This window comes from Lynx canadensis, chromosome C2 (genome assembly GCF_007474595.2).
Source record: "Lynx canadensis isolate LIC74 chromosome C2, mLynCan4.pri.v2, whole genome shotgun sequence".
NCBI classification, from domain to species: Eukaryota; Metazoa; Chordata; class Mammalia; order Carnivora; family Felidae; genus Lynx; species Lynx canadensis.
Window position 1 is genome coordinate 54,285,500 of NC_044311.2, and position 19,582 is coordinate 54,305,081.

The 19,582-nt window shown below is 37.1% G+C and overlaps 1 protein-coding gene across 1 annotated transcript in view; it reads right to left on the minus strand.

Annotated features, from left to right (window-relative positions):
• Positions 1-19,582, minus strand: part of IFT80 (intraflagellar transport 80) — a 140,483-nt gene that overhangs the window by 74,582 nt on the left and 46,319 nt on the right. Inside the window, exon 8 of the mRNA XM_030328653.1 lies at positions 19,004-19,141. Within this exon, the coding sequence (XP_030184513.1) occupies positions 19,004-19,141 (138 nt within the window). The remainder of the gene's footprint in view (positions 1-19,003; positions 19,142-19,582) is intronic.

The following is a 19,582-nucleotide window of genomic DNA, read 5'->3' on the forward strand; positions in this document are numbered from 1 at the left end:
GGATTGTAAATTTGAGCCCCATGTTGGGAGTAAAGATTATTTAACAAAATAAAAATTTTTTTAACGTTTTATTTATTTTTGAGACAGGGAGAGACAGAGCATGAACAAGGGAGGGTCAGAGAGAGGAAGACACAGAATCTGAAACAGGCTCCAGGCTCTGAGCTGTCAGCACAGAGCCTGACGCAGGGCTCGAACTCACGGACTGCGAGATCATGACCTGAGCCGAGGTCGGCCGCTTAACCAACTGAGCCACCGCGCCCCAAAATAAATTTTTTTAAAAAATCTGTTCAAAGATTTGAAAGGTACATAGATACATACAAATATGAAAATATTTGATGTTTTTGGAATGATTATGGGAATGATTTTTTCTATTTTTTTGTTTTCATTATTTTTATTATATTGCTTTTTCTTCAAAATACAAGCTTTTCTGTATATCTAATTGAACTATTTAATATTATCACTATTTGTGCCTTCACAATACTGTGAGGTTTTCCATTTTTTTCCCTAATTCAAAGCAATAAATTGATTGCAGCTAACAGTTTTCTAGGATATGGAATGTGAAAAGGTAAGTAAAAATAACTTTTGGCTTGGTTAAGTACAAATAATTTCTAAAAACAAGATAAGCAAAGAACAGAAAAAACAGAAAAAGCAGTAATTATAAAAGAAGTTTATAGAACACAAATGTGACCTGTATTCACAATATGATATCCAAGTAAAACATCAATGTTATTTTGAGTTGCCTATAAAGAAGCACTATGTCACTGAGCAAGAGCACAAAAATTGATTGCTGGTGTGCTTTTCAGAGACTTAGCAATGTATTTTTTTTTCTAAAGGCAGTCTTGAAAAATTGTGAGTCTGGCCAGTTTGGTTTTGGCTTTAGGAAAATATCACTGGCACCTCCCCAAACATCCAGAACTTTGATCATGTTCTATGGCCAGTCAAAATCCTCCCCACAAAGGGCCATCTCCCTGGGTAGTAGTATTTTATGCTTTTCTCATCCAAAATCTGCTGTCAACTGACCAAATTACTTAGAAAAGGACCTGATAAGAACAGGTTTAATGTGCTACTCTTATAACACTAATATTTTTTAAGAAATAATAATTTCTTAAGTCAAGCAATAAAGTTAAGGGAAATTTTGTTATCAATAAGAAGGTGGCGAAAGCCTTACCCAGGACATCTCTACCCACATAACTCATTGCTAAGATTGGCCTGGAACAGCAGTTGCAAAGATACAGTTTTCTATTACTATTGTAACAAATTACCACAAACTTAGAACCTTTCATAGATCATAAATCCAACACTGGTTTTATTGAGCTAAAACCAAGGTATTGTTGGGGCACCTGAGTGACTCAGTCAGTTAAGTGTCCGACTTCAGCTCAGGTCACTATCTTGCATTTTGGGGGTTCAAGCCCCGCATTGGGCTCTATGCTGACAGCTCAGAGTCTGGAGCCTGCTTCGGATTTTGTATCTCCTTCTCTCTCTGCCCCTCCCCCACTCGGGTCTCAGTCCTCAGTCTCTCTCTCTCTCTCTCTCTAAGATAAATAAACATTAAAAAAATATTTTTTTAAATCAAGGTGTTAGCAAGGCTACATTCCTTTCTGAGGGCTCTAGGGGAAGATCCATTTCCTTGATTATTCAGGGTGTTAGCAGAATTCAGGTTCTTATAGCTGTAGAATGGAGGTCCTCATTTCCATGCTGGCCATTGGTAGCTTCTAGAGGCCACCTGAATTCCATTGGCTGTGGTGCCCCATTCAGAGAAAATATGAACATCTTAGAATCCTGATGGGAAAGTCCTTAAGGATCAATTTTAGATTATAAATCTATGGACCCTAAAAAGATGTTACTGCAAGTAATTAGACACGGCCTAAAAGTATGGAAAAATCTATAGAATTTCTTTCAAAGGGAAAAGAGGGAAGAAAGGAAAGATAATTTAACAGAAATGATTTAATAAAAGGAAATAATATCTTTCCTTAAATCAAAATAAAGGATTTAAAATTTTTTACATGATTGGTATCTTTGACAATGACTAATCACAATATGTGAACATTAAGAGTTTAGTTCATGAGGCATTTATATATGTAGAAGATAATATGAGAGAGATTTTAGAAGAGGAAACTATACCACTTCTTCCCCAAATGGAGGGTGGAGGAACAACGACATACTATGTAGAAGGAGTCATACTTACGTGGATTGGTCCATGCGTAATGGGAGCACATGTGCATTGAAAGAACATTTGTCAACAAAAGTAAACTTCTGTGTTTGTAGATGTAGGTAATTATATTTAGATTTTTTGGTACCAAAATCAGAAAAAGGCAAATTCAAATTTGTGCTTCTTGGTTAAAAAAAAAAAAATCTCTAGTCATTAAAAAAAAAAAGATGTTTTAATGTCTTTAAGTTATTCGATCAGAGAGAATGTTTACTTTAACCAAGTTTAGTCTCATCCTAAATAAGTACAGATATATCTAAAAATTTACCATTATTCTATTCCTTCTCTATTCCACAATAATGATAACCTCTGCAATTAAATAACTATGTTATTTAATTATCTGTTTACATATCAGTACTCTCAATAGAGGGTGAGTTACTCCTAGAGGACAGATATGGATGTTATTCTTTTTTTAATTTTTTAATTTTTTTTAACGTCTATTTATTTTTGAGAGAGAGAGACAGAGAGTGAGTGGGGGAGGGGCAGAGAGGAGAGACACAGAATTGGAAGCAGGCTCCAGTGAGTGGGTTTGTGAGTTCTAGCCCCAAATCAGGCTCTGTGCTGACAGCTCGGAGCCTGGAGCCTGCTTCAGATTCTATGTCTCCCTCTCTCTCTGCCAGCTCACACTCTGTCCTTCTCTCTCTCTCTCTCAAAAATAAACATTTTAAAAAAATTAAAAAAGAAATTTTAAAGTAGCCTTCTCAAAAACATCAACCAAACTGATTAAATGGATCAATTCTAGTAATGACCTAGTCAAAATGCTCCAATGTAAGTCATTAATTGAGTAACATTAATTGTATTAAGTAAATGTAAGTCATTAAATCCAAAACAGTATCTTTTGTTTGTACAATGATCCATTAAAATGCAACATTTATGGGACACCTACTACGTGTTAGGTGTTGATTTTAAGATGATTAAAAGTTAATTCCATAATAGAACTCTGATTTTGTTTTGCTTGGTAAATTTCTCAGTTCTGGACAACAGTGTCATGCTGTAAAGGAGCACAGTTCTTTGACCTGGCTTTTGGAAGATATCCCTGTAACCTTTTAGCCAATTCTTCTTTTTGGTTAATGGTTTCTGCTACTTGTATCCAACTATAATAAAATGTAGAGTAAGTTTGAAGTTATAGGATAAGCCATACTTCTCTAGCACTGCTTGAGTTTTTCCCACTTCTAGTATGCCATGTGCAGTGCTGCCTCTTCCTATGTGACAACCTAAGTATAATAAATATTAAAACACAAAGAAACAAACAACACACTACTACTGCTTAGGAGAGGAAGCAAGTAGTATGTCCAAAGCCCATGGAAAAGGTATCACAGAATGGTGGAATTGAAAGGAAAGAGGCAATCACTTAGCCTAGCCCATTTAACTTTGTGAATTCACCACTAGAATCTTAATTCCAGAGATCTACAACTATGCCAATACTACTCCCACATTAAAATAAAACAAAATAAAATAATTAAATTAAAATGAAATAAGCAATCACACTGGACAGTACAATATGGAGAACAATTGAGAATGCATCTATAAAGTATTGACCTATTTATTAAAGGATGTTATATCCCTTTAAGAGAAGAAACCATTTTTTCCACTGTATTCTGTCAAACTGCTTAGGAATTCAGTTTCCCACCAAGGAAATAAGAGATATTTATACTAAAAACATGACTTGACTATAATAACTTACAAAAGTACTTCCCGAATGCCAACCTCACCCTTCTCTTTACTACTCCTATATAAATATACTACTAAGTTTAAAGGATTCTCAAAAGCATATATCTTTAGCCAAGTTGGATGAATTCATAAAATTGTGTGTTCACAAATTAAGTTTAGGTAGAAGAGAAGACAGATGAAAAGTTTCTTACATTTCTTTGTTACACTAAAATCAATATTCTCTCTCACACACCAGGAATTAGCATATTGCAGGCTATCTTAAATTACACATGTTGGCATATATAATTGACAATGAAAAGTTACATACAGCAGTAAGACCAGTTACTGCAGGTGATGAATCATTGCAATTATCTTAATTGAATGGAAGAATGAATGAACAGAGGGGAAGTCTTTATTATAATGACTGAATATTCAAGAAGAGAGAAAATGAGAATGGCAAGTTATCCTACACAAGCAATAGCACCACCTGCTGATTAATAAAAGCAACAACATCGGTTAATTTAAAAATCTGGCCAAAGGTACCTTATATATTCAGATCTTTTCCCTTGAATTCTGCCCCATTTAATGTAATATAATGCAATTCATTAATATACTCTGTATTATTTATTTATAACAACTAATTTAATTTGAAAGTTTCTACTTTACATGTTTGAATCATGCATTTCTTCAAAATCAAAGGTAAAAAATAAAATTTATTATGAAATCTAGGGAAAAATTATGCTACTACGGCTTTTAATTTTTATTCCATAAATAATTTACTTATAACATAATTTATTTTACTAACCCTCAATAATGTATATTTAATTTGTGTCTGATATTCCCTGACCACCTCACCCATCTTCCTTACCCAGCCTTATTTTTTTATGGCATGCATTACCACTTAACATATTAAATATTCATTTTATTTGTTTGTATATAGTCTTTCAACTGCTGGTATGACATTCTCAAAAGCAGGGAATTTATTTTGTTTACTACTGTTTCTTTAACACCTAGGACAAGTGGCTGGCATATAACAGACTCTCAATATATATTCATGAAGGAATTAATGAACATGAAAATAAACGAACAAATGAATACACAATGCATTTTTAAACTTCCTTGAAAGGGTCAAAAGTTTCAGAGATCTTAATAGATTCTGTCAAATTATACTTCAGAAAAGTTGTACTCCCTTTATTGCTCCCTTTATTGCTTTTTGAGGCCCATGTTCCCATTTTCTGATGAGTGAAAAATGTTACTACACTGTGAATTTATTTGTATGACACTCATTATTGAAGAGACTGATCATATTTTTGGGTTCACAATATAATTCTTTTATAACTCATTTTTTTCAGTTCAAGATTTTCTATTTGATTACTTTTTGTAATTTCTGCTTATTGATATTTTCTATTTGTTCAAACCTTGCTCTGGTTTCTTTTAGTTCTTTATGGTTTTCTTTAGCAATTTAAGCACATTTAAAGTTTTTGTTTAGGGGCGCCTGGGTGGCTCAGTCAGTTGAGTGTGTGACTTTGGCTCAGGTCATGATCTCACGGTTTGGGATTTTAAGCCCCCCCCCCCCCACCCGTCAGGCTCTGTGCTGATAGCTCAGAGCCTGGAGCCTGCTTCAAATTCTGTCTGTCTGTCTGTCTGTCTGTCTCTCTCTCTCTCTGCTCCTCCCCCACTTGTGCGCACGTGCACGCTTTCTCTCTCTCTCAAAAATAAATAAACGTTAAACAATTTAAAAAAAAAAAAGTTTTTGTCTAATCCAGTGCTGGGCTTCCTCAGGGATGGTTTCTATTTTTTTTTTTCCTTGTTAATGGACCATACTTTCCTGCCTCTTTTGCATGCCTTGTGATTTTTTTTGTTGTTGAAAAATGAATGTTTTGAATATTATAATGTGGTAACTCTGGAAATTAGACTCTCCTCCCGCCCTAGGATTTGCTGTTGCTGCTTTTTTTTTTTTTTCAACGTTTATTTATTTTTGGGACAGAGAGAGACAGAGCATGAACGGGGGAGGGGCAGAGAGAGAGGGAGACACAGAATCGGAAACAGGCTCCAGGCTCTGAGCCATCAGCCCAGAGCCTGACGCGGGGCTCGAACTCACGGACCGCGAGATCGTGACCTGGCTGAAGTCGGACGCTTAACCGACTGCGCCACCCAGGCGCCCCTGCTGTTGCTGCTTTTTAAGGGTTACATTAATTTGCTTATTTAGTGACTTCTCAAACTATTTTTAAAAATTTTATTTATTTAAAAAAAATTTTTTTTAATGTTATTCATTTTTTTTGAGAGAGAGAGAGAGCTAGTGGGGGAGGGACAGAGAGAGAGGGAGACACAGAATGCTGCTTTGGAAAAAGCAGGCTACAGGCTCTGAACTGTCAACACAGAGACCAAAGTGGGACTTAAACTCACACACCACGAGATCATGACCTGAGGTGAAGTCAGACGCCCAACTGACTGAGCCACCCAGGCACCACTTTTTTTTTTAAGTGATTTTTCAAACTATTTTTGCAAGACTGTATTTCGTTCATGCATGGTCACCTAAGTCTCCACTCCATTATCTAAGTAGTCAGTTAGTGATCTGACAAAGCCAAAAAGAAAGAAAAAATATTCTCCTACTCTTTGCCAATTGACTGTGAGCTGGGGTACTCCTTCAATACTTAGCCAGACCACCCATAATTTTCCTTTGCCTTCACCACCTGCTTGTGCAGAGCCCAAAGGTCTGCCAATAATACAAGCCTAGCATCCTCTCAAGTTTTTTCTGAGTGTATATCTGGCCCTGGGCATGTGTTTTGTATTACAGAATCCCCAGTATTTGTAAGAGCCCTATAAAACCCTTACTTTTCCATTTACCTTCCTCCTCAGGCTCCTCTTTTCCAAGCTTTTTGGTCTATCTGCTACTTGCACCATTCACCATCCCTTGCCCCCAGAAGCCATGGATAGCATGCTTTCAACAGATGCCACCTGGGAAGCCACTGCAGCTCAGAGATATTTCCAAGGGAGGCAAAACAAAGACACTCCTCTGTGCTGGCCCCTCAGGGAACCACCAGACAGGTCAAAAAGCATAACCACAGTTTTTTGAAAACATAGCCCATATTGTTCCCCCTGGCACTAACAAGCCACACCTGAATGCAGGCTGTCATCCCCATAGCCACTGCCAAGCTGGGAACAGGGGATGGTAGGCAGGTAAACCAAAAATGCCACAATGGTTTCTTTTTTTTTTTTTTTTTTTTTAACGTTTATTTATTTTTGAGACAGAGAGAGACAGAGCATGAACGGGGGAGGGTCAGAGAGAGGGAGACACAGAATCCGAAGCAGGCTCCAGGCTCTGAGCTGTCAGCACAGAGCCTGACGCGGGGCTCGAACTCACGGACCGTGAGATCATGACCCGAGCCGAAGTCGGCTGCCCAACTGACTGAGCCACCCAGGCGCCCCGCCACAATGGTTTCTTAACAAATTGAACAGCCTCTTCCTTCATTAAACATTCCCCTTAGTTGTGGGAAGTTTTGAATTAGATTCCAGAGCTCTGAAAAAGTTGATTCTGACATTTTTGCCAGTTAATTGTTGTTTGAGTGGAGGGAACAATTCTTGGAGTTCCTTAGTCCACCATTTCTGCAACATCGCTCCTCCTTTGCTAATTTTTATTGAAGAACTTTTTAAAGGCCTGTACTGCATCTGTACAATTGATATATTGTCATTAAGAAAGGTTCACACTTGGGGTTCCTGGGTGGCTCAGTTGGTTAAACGTCCAGCTTCGGCTCAGGTCATGATCTCACAGTTCATGAGTTCAAGTCCTGTGTCGGGTTCTGTGCTGACAGCTCAGAGCCTGGAGCCTGCTTTGGATTCTGTGTCTCCCTCTCTCTCTGACCCAACCCCGTTCATGCTCTGTCTCTCTCTGTCTCAAAAATAAATAAACATTTTTAAAAAATAAATTAAAAAAAAATTCTTTATCCAGCAAGGCTGTCATTCAAAATGGAAAGAGAGATTAAAAGTTTCCCAGACAAACAAAAGCTAAAGGAGTTCGTGACCACTAAGCCAGCCCTACAAGATATTTAAAGGGGGACTCTGAGTAGAGAAAAGAGAAAACAAAACAAAAAAGACTAAAGCAACAAAGACTAGAAAGGACCAGAGAATGTCACCAGAAATAGCAACTCTACAGGCAATACAATGGCACTAAATTCATATCTTTCAGTACTTACTCTAAATGTCAATGGACTAAATGCTCCAATCAAAAGGAACAGGGTAATCAGAATGGATAAGAAAACAAGACCCATCCATATGCTGTTTACAAGAGACTCGTTTGAGACCTAAAGACACCTACAGATTCAAAATTAGGGGATAGGAAACCATCTACCATGCTAATGGTCATCAAATGAAAGCTGGAGTAGCCATACTTATATCAGAAAAACTAGATTAAAAAAATTTTTTTTTAATGTTTACTTATTTTTGAGAGACAGAGTGCAAGCAGGGGAGGGGCAGAGAGAGAGGGAGACACAGAATCTGAAGCAGGCTCCAGGCTCTGAGCTGTCAGCACAGAGCCCAACACGGGGTTTGAACTTGTAAACCTGCAAGAATATGACCTGAGCTGAAGTAGGACTCTTAACCTACCAAGCCACACAGGTGCCCCCAGACAAACTAGATTTTAAAATAAATACTGTAACAATAGACGAAGAAGAACATTATATCATAATTAAGGGGTCTATCCACCACAATCTAACAATTGTAAATATTTATGTCACCAACATGAAAGCACCCAAATATATAAATCAATTAATCACAAACATAAAGAAACTCATTGATAATAGTAGGGGACTTCAACACCCCACTTACAGCAATGGACAGATCATGTAAGCAGAAAATCAACAAGGAAACAATGGCTCTGAATGACATATTAGACCAAATGGACTTAACAGATTTATTCAGAACATTTCATCCTAAAGCAGAATACACATTCTTCTTGAAAGCACGTGGAACATTCTCCAGAAAAGATCACATACTGGGTCAAAAAGCAGCTCTGAACAAGTACAAAAAGATCAAGATCACACCTAGCATATTTTCAGACCACAATGCTATGAAACTCGAAATCAGCCACAAGAAAAAATTTGGAAAGGTAACAAATACTTGAAGATTAAAGAACATTCTACTAAAGAATGACTGTGTTAACCAAGAAGTTAAAGAGGAAATTAAAACGTACATGGAAGGCAATGAAAATGAAAACACAACAGCCCAAAACCTCTGGGATGCAGCAAAGGTGGCCATAAGAGCAATCCAGGCCTTCCTAAAGAAGGAAGAAAGGTCTTAAATACACAACGTAATTTTACACCTAAAAGAGCTAGAAAAAGATCAGTAAATAGAGCCCAAAACCAGCAAAAGAAGGGAAATAATAAAGTTCAGAGCAGAAATCAATGATATTGAAATAATAATAATAAAAAAGTAGAACTGATCAATGAAAGCAGGAGCTGATTCTTTGAAAGAATTAACAAAATTGATAAACCCCTAGCCAGTTTGATCAAAAAGAAAAAGGAAAGGACCCAAATTAATAAAATCTAGAATGAAAGAGGAGAGATCACAACCAACACTGCAGAAATAAAAACAATAATAAGAGAATATTATAGGCATTTATATGCCAACAAATTGGGCAATCTGGAAGAAATGGACAAATTCTTAGAAACACAGAAACTACCAAAACTGAAACAGGAAGAAATAGAAAATTTGAACAGAACCATAACCAGTGAAGAAATTGAATCAGTAATCAAAAATCTCCCAAAAAACAAGAGTCCAGGGCTGGATGGCTTTCCAGAGGACTTCTACCAAACATTTAAAGAAGAGTTAACACCTATTCTTTTGAAGTTGTTCCAAAAAATAGAAATGGAAGGAAAACTTCCAAACTCATTCTATAAGGGCAGCATTACCTTGTTCAAAGACCCCACAAAACCATACAAAGACCCCACAAAACAGAACTACAGACCAATTACCCTGATGAACATGGATGCAAAAAATTCTGAACAAGATACTAGCCAACTGGATCAAACAATACATTAAAATAATTATTCACCACAATCAAGTAGGATTTATTCTTGGAATGCAGGGCTGGTTCAATATCTGCCAAACAAACAATGTGACACATTACATTCATCAAACAAAGTATAAGAACCACATGATCCTCTCAATAGACGCAGAGAAAGCATTTGACAAAACACAGTATCCTTTCTTGATAAAAACCCTCAAGAAAGTAGGGATAGAAGGATCATACCTCAAGATCATAAAGGCCATATACTAAAGATGCATTGCTAATATCATCCTCAATGGGAAAAAACTGAGAGCTTTCCCCCTAAGGTCAGGAACACGACAAAGATGTCCACTCTCACCATTGTTATTCAACATAGTGTTGGAAGTCCTAGCCTCAACAATGAGACAACACAAAGAAATGAGAGGCATCCAAATCAACAAGGAGGAAGTCAAACTTTCACTCTTTGCAAATGACATGATACTCTATGTGGAAAACCTAAAAGACTCCACCAGAACACTACTAGAACTGATACATGAATTCAGCAAAGTTGCAGGATATAAAATGAATGTACAGAAATTGGTTGCATATCTATACACCAATAATGAAGCAGCAGAAAGAGATATCAAGGAATCAATCCCATTTACAATTGCACCAAAACCCCATACCTAGGAATAAACCTAACCAAAGAGGTGAAAAATCTATACACTAAAAACTATAGAAAGCTTATGAAAGAAATTGAAGAAGACACAAAGAAATGGAAAAAGATTCCATGCTCAAGGATTGGAAGAACAAATATTGTTAAAATGTCAATACTACCCAAAGCAATCTACATATTCAAAGCAATCCCTATCAAAGTAACACGAGCATTCTTCACAGAGCTAGAACAAATAATCCTAAAATTTGTAGGGAACCAGAAAAGACCCTGAATAGCCAAAGCAATCTTGAAAAAGAAAATCAAAGCAGGAGGCATCACAATTCCAGAGTTTAAGTTGCATTACAAAGCTGTAATCATCAAGACAGTTTGGTACTGGCACAAAAACAGACACTCAGATCAATGCAACAGAATTGAGAACCCAGAAATGGACCCACAAATGCATGGCCAGCTAATCTTTGACTAAGCAGGAAATAATATCCAATGGAAAAAAGACAGTCTCTTCAGCAAATGGTGCTGGGAAAACTGGACAGCGACATGCAGAAGAATGAACCTGGACCACTTTCTTACACCATTCACAAAAATAAACTCAAAATGGATGAAAGACCTAAAGGTAAGACAGGAAGCCATCAAAGTCTATAGGAGAAAACAGGCAACCGTCTCTTTGATCTCAGCCACCACCATTTACTTGACATGTTTCTGGAAGCAAGGGAAACAAAAGCAAAAACAAACTATTGGGACCTCATCAAGATAAAAAGCTTCTGCACAGCAAAGGAAACAATTAGCAAAACTAAAAGGCAACAGATGGAATGGGAGAAGATATTTGCAAATGACAGAAAGGGTTAGTATCCAAAATCTATAAAGAACTTATCAAACTCAATACCCAAAAGACAAATAATCCAGTGAAGAAATGGGCAAAAGACATGAATAGACACTTTTCCAAAGAAGATATCCAGATGGCTAACAGACACATGAAAAAATGCTTAATATCACTCATCATCAGGGAAATACAAATCAAAACCACAATGAGCTACCATCCCACACCTGTCAGAATGGCTAAAATTTACAACTCAGGTAATGACAGATGTCGGTAAGGATGCAGAGAAAGAGGAACCCTTTTGCACTGCTGGTGGGAATGCAAACTGGTGCAGCCACTCTGGAAAACAGTATGGAGGTTCCTCAAAAAATTAAAAATAGAACTACCCTAAGACCCAGCAATTGCACTACTAGGTATTTATCCAAGGGATACAGGTGTGCTGTTTTGAAGGGGCACATGCACCCCAATGCTTATAGCAGCACTATCAACAATAGCCAAAGTGTGGAAAGAGCCCAAATGTCCAATGACGGATCAATGAATAAAGAAGATATGGTATATACACACACACACACACACACTCACACACACATAATGGAGTATTATTCGGCAATCAAAAAGAAAAATCTTGCCATTTGCAACTATGTGGATGGAACTAGAGGGTATTATGCTAAGTGAAATTAGTCAGAGAAAGACAAAAATCATATGACTTCACTCATATGAGGACTTTAAGATACAAAACAGATGAACATAAGAGAAGGGAAGCAAAAATAATATAAAAACAGGGAGGGAGACAAAACATTAGAGACTCTTAAACATGGAGAACAGAGGGTTGCTGGAGGGATTGTGGGATGGGGGATTGGCTAAATGGGTAAGGGGCATTAAGGAATCTACTCTTAAAATCATTGTTGCACTATATGCTAACTAACTTGAATGTAAACTAAAAATAAATAAATTAAATTTAAAAATAAATAAGTGAAACTATGACTCACATGTGAAAAAAAAAGAAATGTTGAACATGTAGGTGAATATAAGACTATCTTTATTCTCTTAATTTCTTTAAAATGACTATGACTTTTAAAGCGAAAATTGTAACATGCTGTGTAATGTGATACTTATGACAACTATAGCATAAAGAAGTAGCTAAATGGAGCCATATGGATACAAGATTCTTATATTTTACACAAAATGGTATAATATCAACTCCAAGTAGTGTATGAGGCAAAATAAGCACCAAGAAATGCCCATTCTCTCTAGGTAAGGGACCAGGCAGAAGGAGGCGTTGCAGAATGGAATCCTTTTGACATAACTACCCTACTTGGGCACACACCATGAAAGAGGCCATGGCACTCTCCTACAGTGTGTGCATAAGAGACATTGGGATGGAACCCTATGGAACATTCCCACTCTGCACACAAAGAACAGAGGTGACATCCCTCCTCCTCCCCACATGGTGCTGCCAAGGCTATGAGGTGGATCTTGGTTAGACCATTCCAGCCCTGCAATACTGAAGCAGCAGCCCTCCCCAATGAGCACTGTGAAGACTGACAAGTAGGGTCCTGTCTCCTATCCCCAGTTTGCACTAATGATAGCGAAGAGGCAGCACCGACTCCTCTCAACAAGTTAGGGTAGGATTATGGAGAGGAGGGAGCAAGAGAAAGGTATTAAGTCTGTGTCTGAAGGCTTTGCAACATCATCAAGCAGCCCATCCATACATGCAACCCACTAGAATCAACACAGTAACACTACGACAACTGTACTGCAGTGCGGAAGCAAATACCACTTAGGTTTCAAATTTGCCTCTGGGTTAAAAACAGGGCAGACCAGAATAGCACTACAATGGCTTTAAAAATGAAACTGATATTTGAACCACAGTCCACAAAAGTGAGCCAGGACATGAGTTCTGAATCGATATAGGTAACTGCCTGATTAAATAGAAGATGTAAATAGAAACCAGAGTTTCATATCAGCTTAGTCAGTGTCTTTTAAAAATAAAAATTCTAATTTTATGGTGAAATTTAATGGGAATATTAAATTTATTGTATAACAACTGAGTTAGAGCAGTATACCTATTCACAAAAATAGAACAACTTCTGCTTTTTCAGCGTAGGGAATATAGTCAATGGTACTGTAATAGCATTGTACGGGGACAGTAGCTACACTTGTAGTAAGCACAACAGTATATACACAAAGAGTGGCCAAAGCACTATGTTGTATGCTTGAAACTAATGTAACGTGTGTCAACTATACTTCAATTTAAAATATCTGCTTTTTCAAATATTCCTGTCATCAATCTGGTTACATACTTGTATTGCAAGAAATATATTCAAACCAAAATCTAATCTGTCATTAACAGTCTCCAAGCAGTTGAGCTTTTTCCTCTCCACTAGAAATATTTCTTGAAAAACATTAAAAGACAATGTTTACAAAAACCACATTTTCTCTAGACCTAATATTTCACAGATAACCTGAAAGTTAATATCACCTTTATTCTTTGAAGCTTTTTTTTTTAATGTTTTTATTTATTTTTGAGAGAAAGCATGGAAGCGAGGGAGGGGCAGAGAGAGAGGGGATACAGGATCTGAAGTGGGCTCTGTGCTGACAGCAGAGAGCCTGATGCGGGGCTCATGCCCACAAACTGTGAGCTCATGGCCTAAAGCCAAAATCAGATGCTGAAATGACTAAGCCACCTAGGCACACCTGAAGCTTTTTTTTTTAATGTTTGTTTGTTTATTTATTTTGAGAGAGAGAGAGAGAGAGTGAGCAAGTGACAGAGGGGCAGGGAGAGAGGGAGAGAGAGAATCCCAAGCAGGGTCCATGCTCAGCATGGAGCCTGACAAGCATGACAGGGTGATCGATCCCATGAACCTGAGATCATGCCCCGAGCCAAAATCAAGAGTCAGATGCTTACCTGACTGAGCCACCCAGGTATCCCTCTTTAAAGTTTATTTTGTAAAATTACTAATTTTTGTTAAGGAATCCTAGGTAAGAATTTTTAATAAAATGTTAGGAAGCACTGCATTCAACTAAAAATTTGTGAAGAGCTCTCAAAATAGAAATCTGATAAATGTGTAGCAAATGTGAGGGTACAGATCTTTCCTGAGGACCAGATTCTTATATCTAATATTGAAATTCTTCCACAAAGCCAGGCTCTGGATAAATGATTACTACTATTTAAACTTTAAGTTGCAGATTATGAGAGAAACAAAAAAGAAATAAGGAGGTAAGAGTGACATTTCCAGGTTGAAGAGAACACGTACTTCTTTTTTTTATGTTTATTTATTTATTTTGAGAGACAGGGAGAGTGCAGGCACAAGCAGGGGAGGGGAAGAGACAGAGGAGAGAGAGAATCCCAAGCAGGCTGCAGACTGTCAGTGTGGAGCCAATGCGGGGTTCAAACCCACCAGTTGTGAGGTCACGACCTGAGCCAAAATCAAAAGCAAGGTGCTTAACCCGCTGAGCCACCCAGGTACCCCTGTAGTTATTTCTTTTTCTTTTTTTTTTCAAAAGTGTGTTTATTTTGAGAGAGAGACAGACATTCGGCCACAGAATATGCCCCTGGGTGAATGATTACTACTATTAATTACACAACTTTAAGTTACAAATTATGAGAAAAACAAAATTATTATAGCCCCAAAATAATTTTCCTTTTTTTTAAGTTTTATTTATTTTGAGAGAGAGAGAGAGAGAGAGAGAGAGAGAGAGAGAGCGAGCATGAGCAGGGGAGGGGCAGAGAAAGGGAGAAAGAGAACCCATGACAGCATGGAGCCTGATGTGGGGCTCAAACTCCCAAACTGTGAGATCATGACCTAAGCCAAAATCAAGAGTTGGAGGCTTAATCGACTGAGTCACCCAGGTACCCCTATCCTCAAAATAATTTTAAGTGAGACACATGCTAAGGAAGAATCAGAAGGATAAACTGCATGAGATTTTTTATCTTTTTAATTAGACTACTCTTTTTGGTATCACCTTCATTACCATTTACTATTTCATCTCTAAAGCGTTTTTTGTATACTGGAGCAAGCTTTACCACTTTTAGAACTCAGAAGAAATAATCAAATATCTCACATGTTTTATTTAAGTGTTCCTTCAAGTGTTGTCTGAGGAACACCTAACAAAGGTAGCCAGGGAACTTCTTAAAAATACAAATCCCTGGACCCCATTCTACTGAGATTTTGATTCATCACATTGTAAGTGGGGGCCCAAGAAGCTGCATTTTAGCAATGCCCAGGTGATACTTATGAATGTTAAAATCTAAGTAACTTGTTTTATTATTGTAATGATTGCACAGGGATCTTAATAAAATTATGTCACACAAACCCAGTGCAAATTATACCACACCATAAGAAGGTGTTATCCTCAGGCCAGCACCCAGACAATAAGGTACTCAAATCGAAACCCCAGTAATTATTCTTGACTCTTCCCACTATCCCTTTAATGTTTTTTTTTAATGTTTCTTTATTTTTGAGAGAGAGAGACAGAGAGACAGAGCACGAGCTGGGGAGAGGCAGAGAGAGAGAGAGGGAGATACAGAATCCAAAGCAGGCTCCAGGCTCTGAGCTGTCAGCACAGAACCCAACGTGGGGCTTGAACTCATGAACCACAAGATCATGACCTAAACCAAAGTCAGATGCTTAACCGACTGAGCCACCCTGGTGCTCCAGACTCTTCCCACTTTTTATAGGAAGAATTCATCTCCTGAACCTGTCCACTTCTTCCCATCTCCACTGCTATTCCCTATCATTCAGGACAACATCACTTTCTTGTACTACTGCAAAAGCCTTTAATTAACCATCTTGCCTACAGTCTACTGTCCCTCTAATCCATCCTCCCTGCTGACCTCAGAGTACACTTCCCTAAAAATGCCAAATCTGATAATGTCATTACTTAAAGTGAAACAGTGGCCCAGTACTGCATGAGGATAAAATGCAAACTGCTTCTAATTTTTCTAACAGACTATAATTCCTTGCTTTTGCATGTTCTCTTCCCTCTCCTGTACCACTGCTCCTTTGATACCAAAGCAATATTTCCAGTATTTGAATATTATCATGTTACTACCCACCAGCCATGGCTCTCTACTGACTGACACACACCATTTTTCCAATTTCATTGTTTTAGCTGTTCAAAGGAAATCTTATTTTGATGTTCAACTAGTAAAACTGATTAATGTAGAGCTCTTCTGATTTTGGCTGGAGAAGAAGACTAGGAGCTCAACCCCCTCACCTCTTTTCTACCCTACAGCAACTCCTAAGAGTGCTCCACAGAAAATAATTTGATTTTTAAAAGCCAGATTCTTTTACGTGGCAAACACAGATCGGGTCCAAGAGTATCTTATCTCCTGGTACTATTCCAAGCAAAATCTTATTGACATTGCACAAAAGGCACCATACTGGGATACACGAAAGGTTCTTTCTACCTGCAACTCTCTTCCCCCAACTTATCTCCTTGAAGGACTACTAATTCTTCAAGTCTCAGCCCTCCAATCAATATCCACAGGCAAAATTAAGTTCTGCCACACCTTCATAGTGCTTGCACAAAATAAACCTCTTGTATAGCATTTATCACACTGTAGTATGAGTCTTATACCGATTCTCTATTAAACTGTCACAACTTGAGTGAAAATCTTTACATCTCCCTATCCCCAGTTTCTAAAATACTCTCCAATGAGCAGTATACAATGAGCAGTATAAAAGTAACATCTATTGAATAAAAGAACATATTTAAAATGCTATTCAAATCCTTAAAATATTATTACAATATATTCAGTCTATTCAGTCAAATAAGGTAAAAAAAAATCCTTTTAGAAAGTTTAATTTTCCAGAATAGTTAATATTCTAATAATAGGTTTGGTATTTAATGAATTAAGTCATTAATTATTCAAATCAATTCAACACCCACATTTTAAAATTTTTAAATATTTTCATCAAAATAGCAATTTAAAATAATCATGTTTAAATCAACTTATTGGTGAATTATGGGGTATCTACTGTGTTATACAGATAACAGAGACCCATTGAGCTGTGGGATCTTATAAACTGTCTAAGGAGTCAACAATAATATACATAAAATTAAAATGGAAAATATAAAAAGATAATACATTGTGAAAATGAGTATATATTCTATAGACTTAGAATCATTGCTGAAAAATCAGATAAAAATGAGATTATCTGATACAACATCTTGATGTTATAGCTAAAATAAGAGAGACCTTAGGTAAGAGGAAGTTAGAAAAATGAATACCTATGGAAGGTATCAGGAAAGGAAGTCAAACAAGAGATGGGCCTTAAAGAATGGGTAGGAGGTACCTGGGTGGCTCAGTCAGTTAAGTGTCCAACTTCAGCTCAGGTCATGATCTCGTGGTTCGTGAGTTTGAGCCCCACGTTGGGCTCTGTGCTGACAGCTCAGAGTCTGGAGCCTGCTTCAGATTCTGTGTCTCCCTCTCTCTCTGCCCCTGCCCCACTTGCTCTCTCTCTCTCTCAAAAATAAATAAACATTTGGGGCGCCTGGGTGGCTCAGTCGGTTAAGTGTCGGAGCTCACGTCATGATCTCGCAGTCCGTGAGTTCGAGCCCCGTGTCGGGCTCTGTGCTGACCGCTCAGAGCCTGGAGCCTGTTTCGGATTCTGTGTCTCCCTCTCTCTCTGACCCTCCCCATTCATGCTCTGTCTCTCTCTGTCTCAAAAATAAATAAACGTTAAAAAAATTTTTAAAAATAAACATTTAAAAATTTTTTTAAAAAATGGGTAGAATTCAGTAAATATAAGACAGAGGTGAGAGCATTCCACGAAAGGAAAGATAAGTAAGGATGTTAATGATGGGCAGAGGAGATTCATGAGACTGATTTGAGCACAGATACAAGTTAGGGAGCTGTGGGGAAAAAAGACTAAATGGATTTTATGGCACCAGGGTTCAGACAGTTTATAAAGCCAGGCAGAAGACTTCATATTTTATGTGACACAAGACAAATTACCAGAAAACTTAATAGATCATTTATAAAGCTTTAATAATTGTAAGTTAACTGTCTTATTTTGCATTCAAGGAAAATAAGCCACAGAACAATTATGTGATTTCCTCTTATTTAGGAATAGTACAGAATAACCCTACTCCAAACTCGGCTGCTTCTGGAACACTTTGATGAAATAACTCATTATTCAACTACAGTGGGTAAATGCTCTTGAGCTTCACTGTTTGCCTAATTTCTAAACAGAATTTGGATGAAGAGCACTCTCTTGTGAGGAACAAGTCCCCCATGTATTCAAACATGAATTCTTGACAAAAACCCAATTTCTCTGGTTTTAAGATGATCATTTTTAAAATTTACTATCAATTCCATACCAAACATATGCCAAAATTTCTATATGAAACATATTGACAGTTTAAAAAAAAAAGTTTAAAATTGAACTCTCCCTTTTGATTGAGTAGAAATCTTTACTTCTCCATCTTTCATAACCATGCTTAAAGTATTTCCAGAAAGAAAAATAGTAAAGAATATACCCATTCTTCAAACTGTATGGTCCCATAAATCTGGAATTGACTGAACCAGTATATTCAGAAGACAAATCAGAAAGATGCAGTCAAATGCATTCACTGCAAATATTTTTTAAAGATTGAGAACCAGGTGTGTTATGCATTACCACATTTATGACAGCACATCTGTGATTGTTCACCATTATAACTTACCCCAGTTTTATCACACAAGCGTAAAGTATGAAACGATCCAACAGCGAATAATTCTCCATCTGGAGCCCAGGCAACTGAGGTAATAGGATGCTCATGAGGTTGTGAATTGTACAGAGGACGGCCATAACTATCCCATACCTAAAACAGCAAATTAAAAAATCTTTTATAACAGTCACCACATTATTACAGACAAGTTTGTCCTACAGTAAGGTATCAATTAAAGACTCATAAATCATTACTTTATAATAATAGTAATGAAATGTTTTTACTACCACACAAGGGGGAAAAGCTATATTCTTTAAAACCTATATATCGCAAAAAATACTTTATGATAACATAATAATTTTCCAATTTCACCACATCTTTGATTAATCATATAAACTACACACCTTGAGTCCTTTTAAATTTAACAATAAATTTTTGAGATGTTGTTTTTTTGCTTAAATTTTTTTTCTCAGTAAGTGCTCTATCAACTTTCCCTACAAGTATTTATTTCAATTAAATTTCCTCTAATTCCAGTTACATTAAATCTTTTTCTTTATTATAAATGATTTTGGTCTGAAGCTAAATAAACAATGT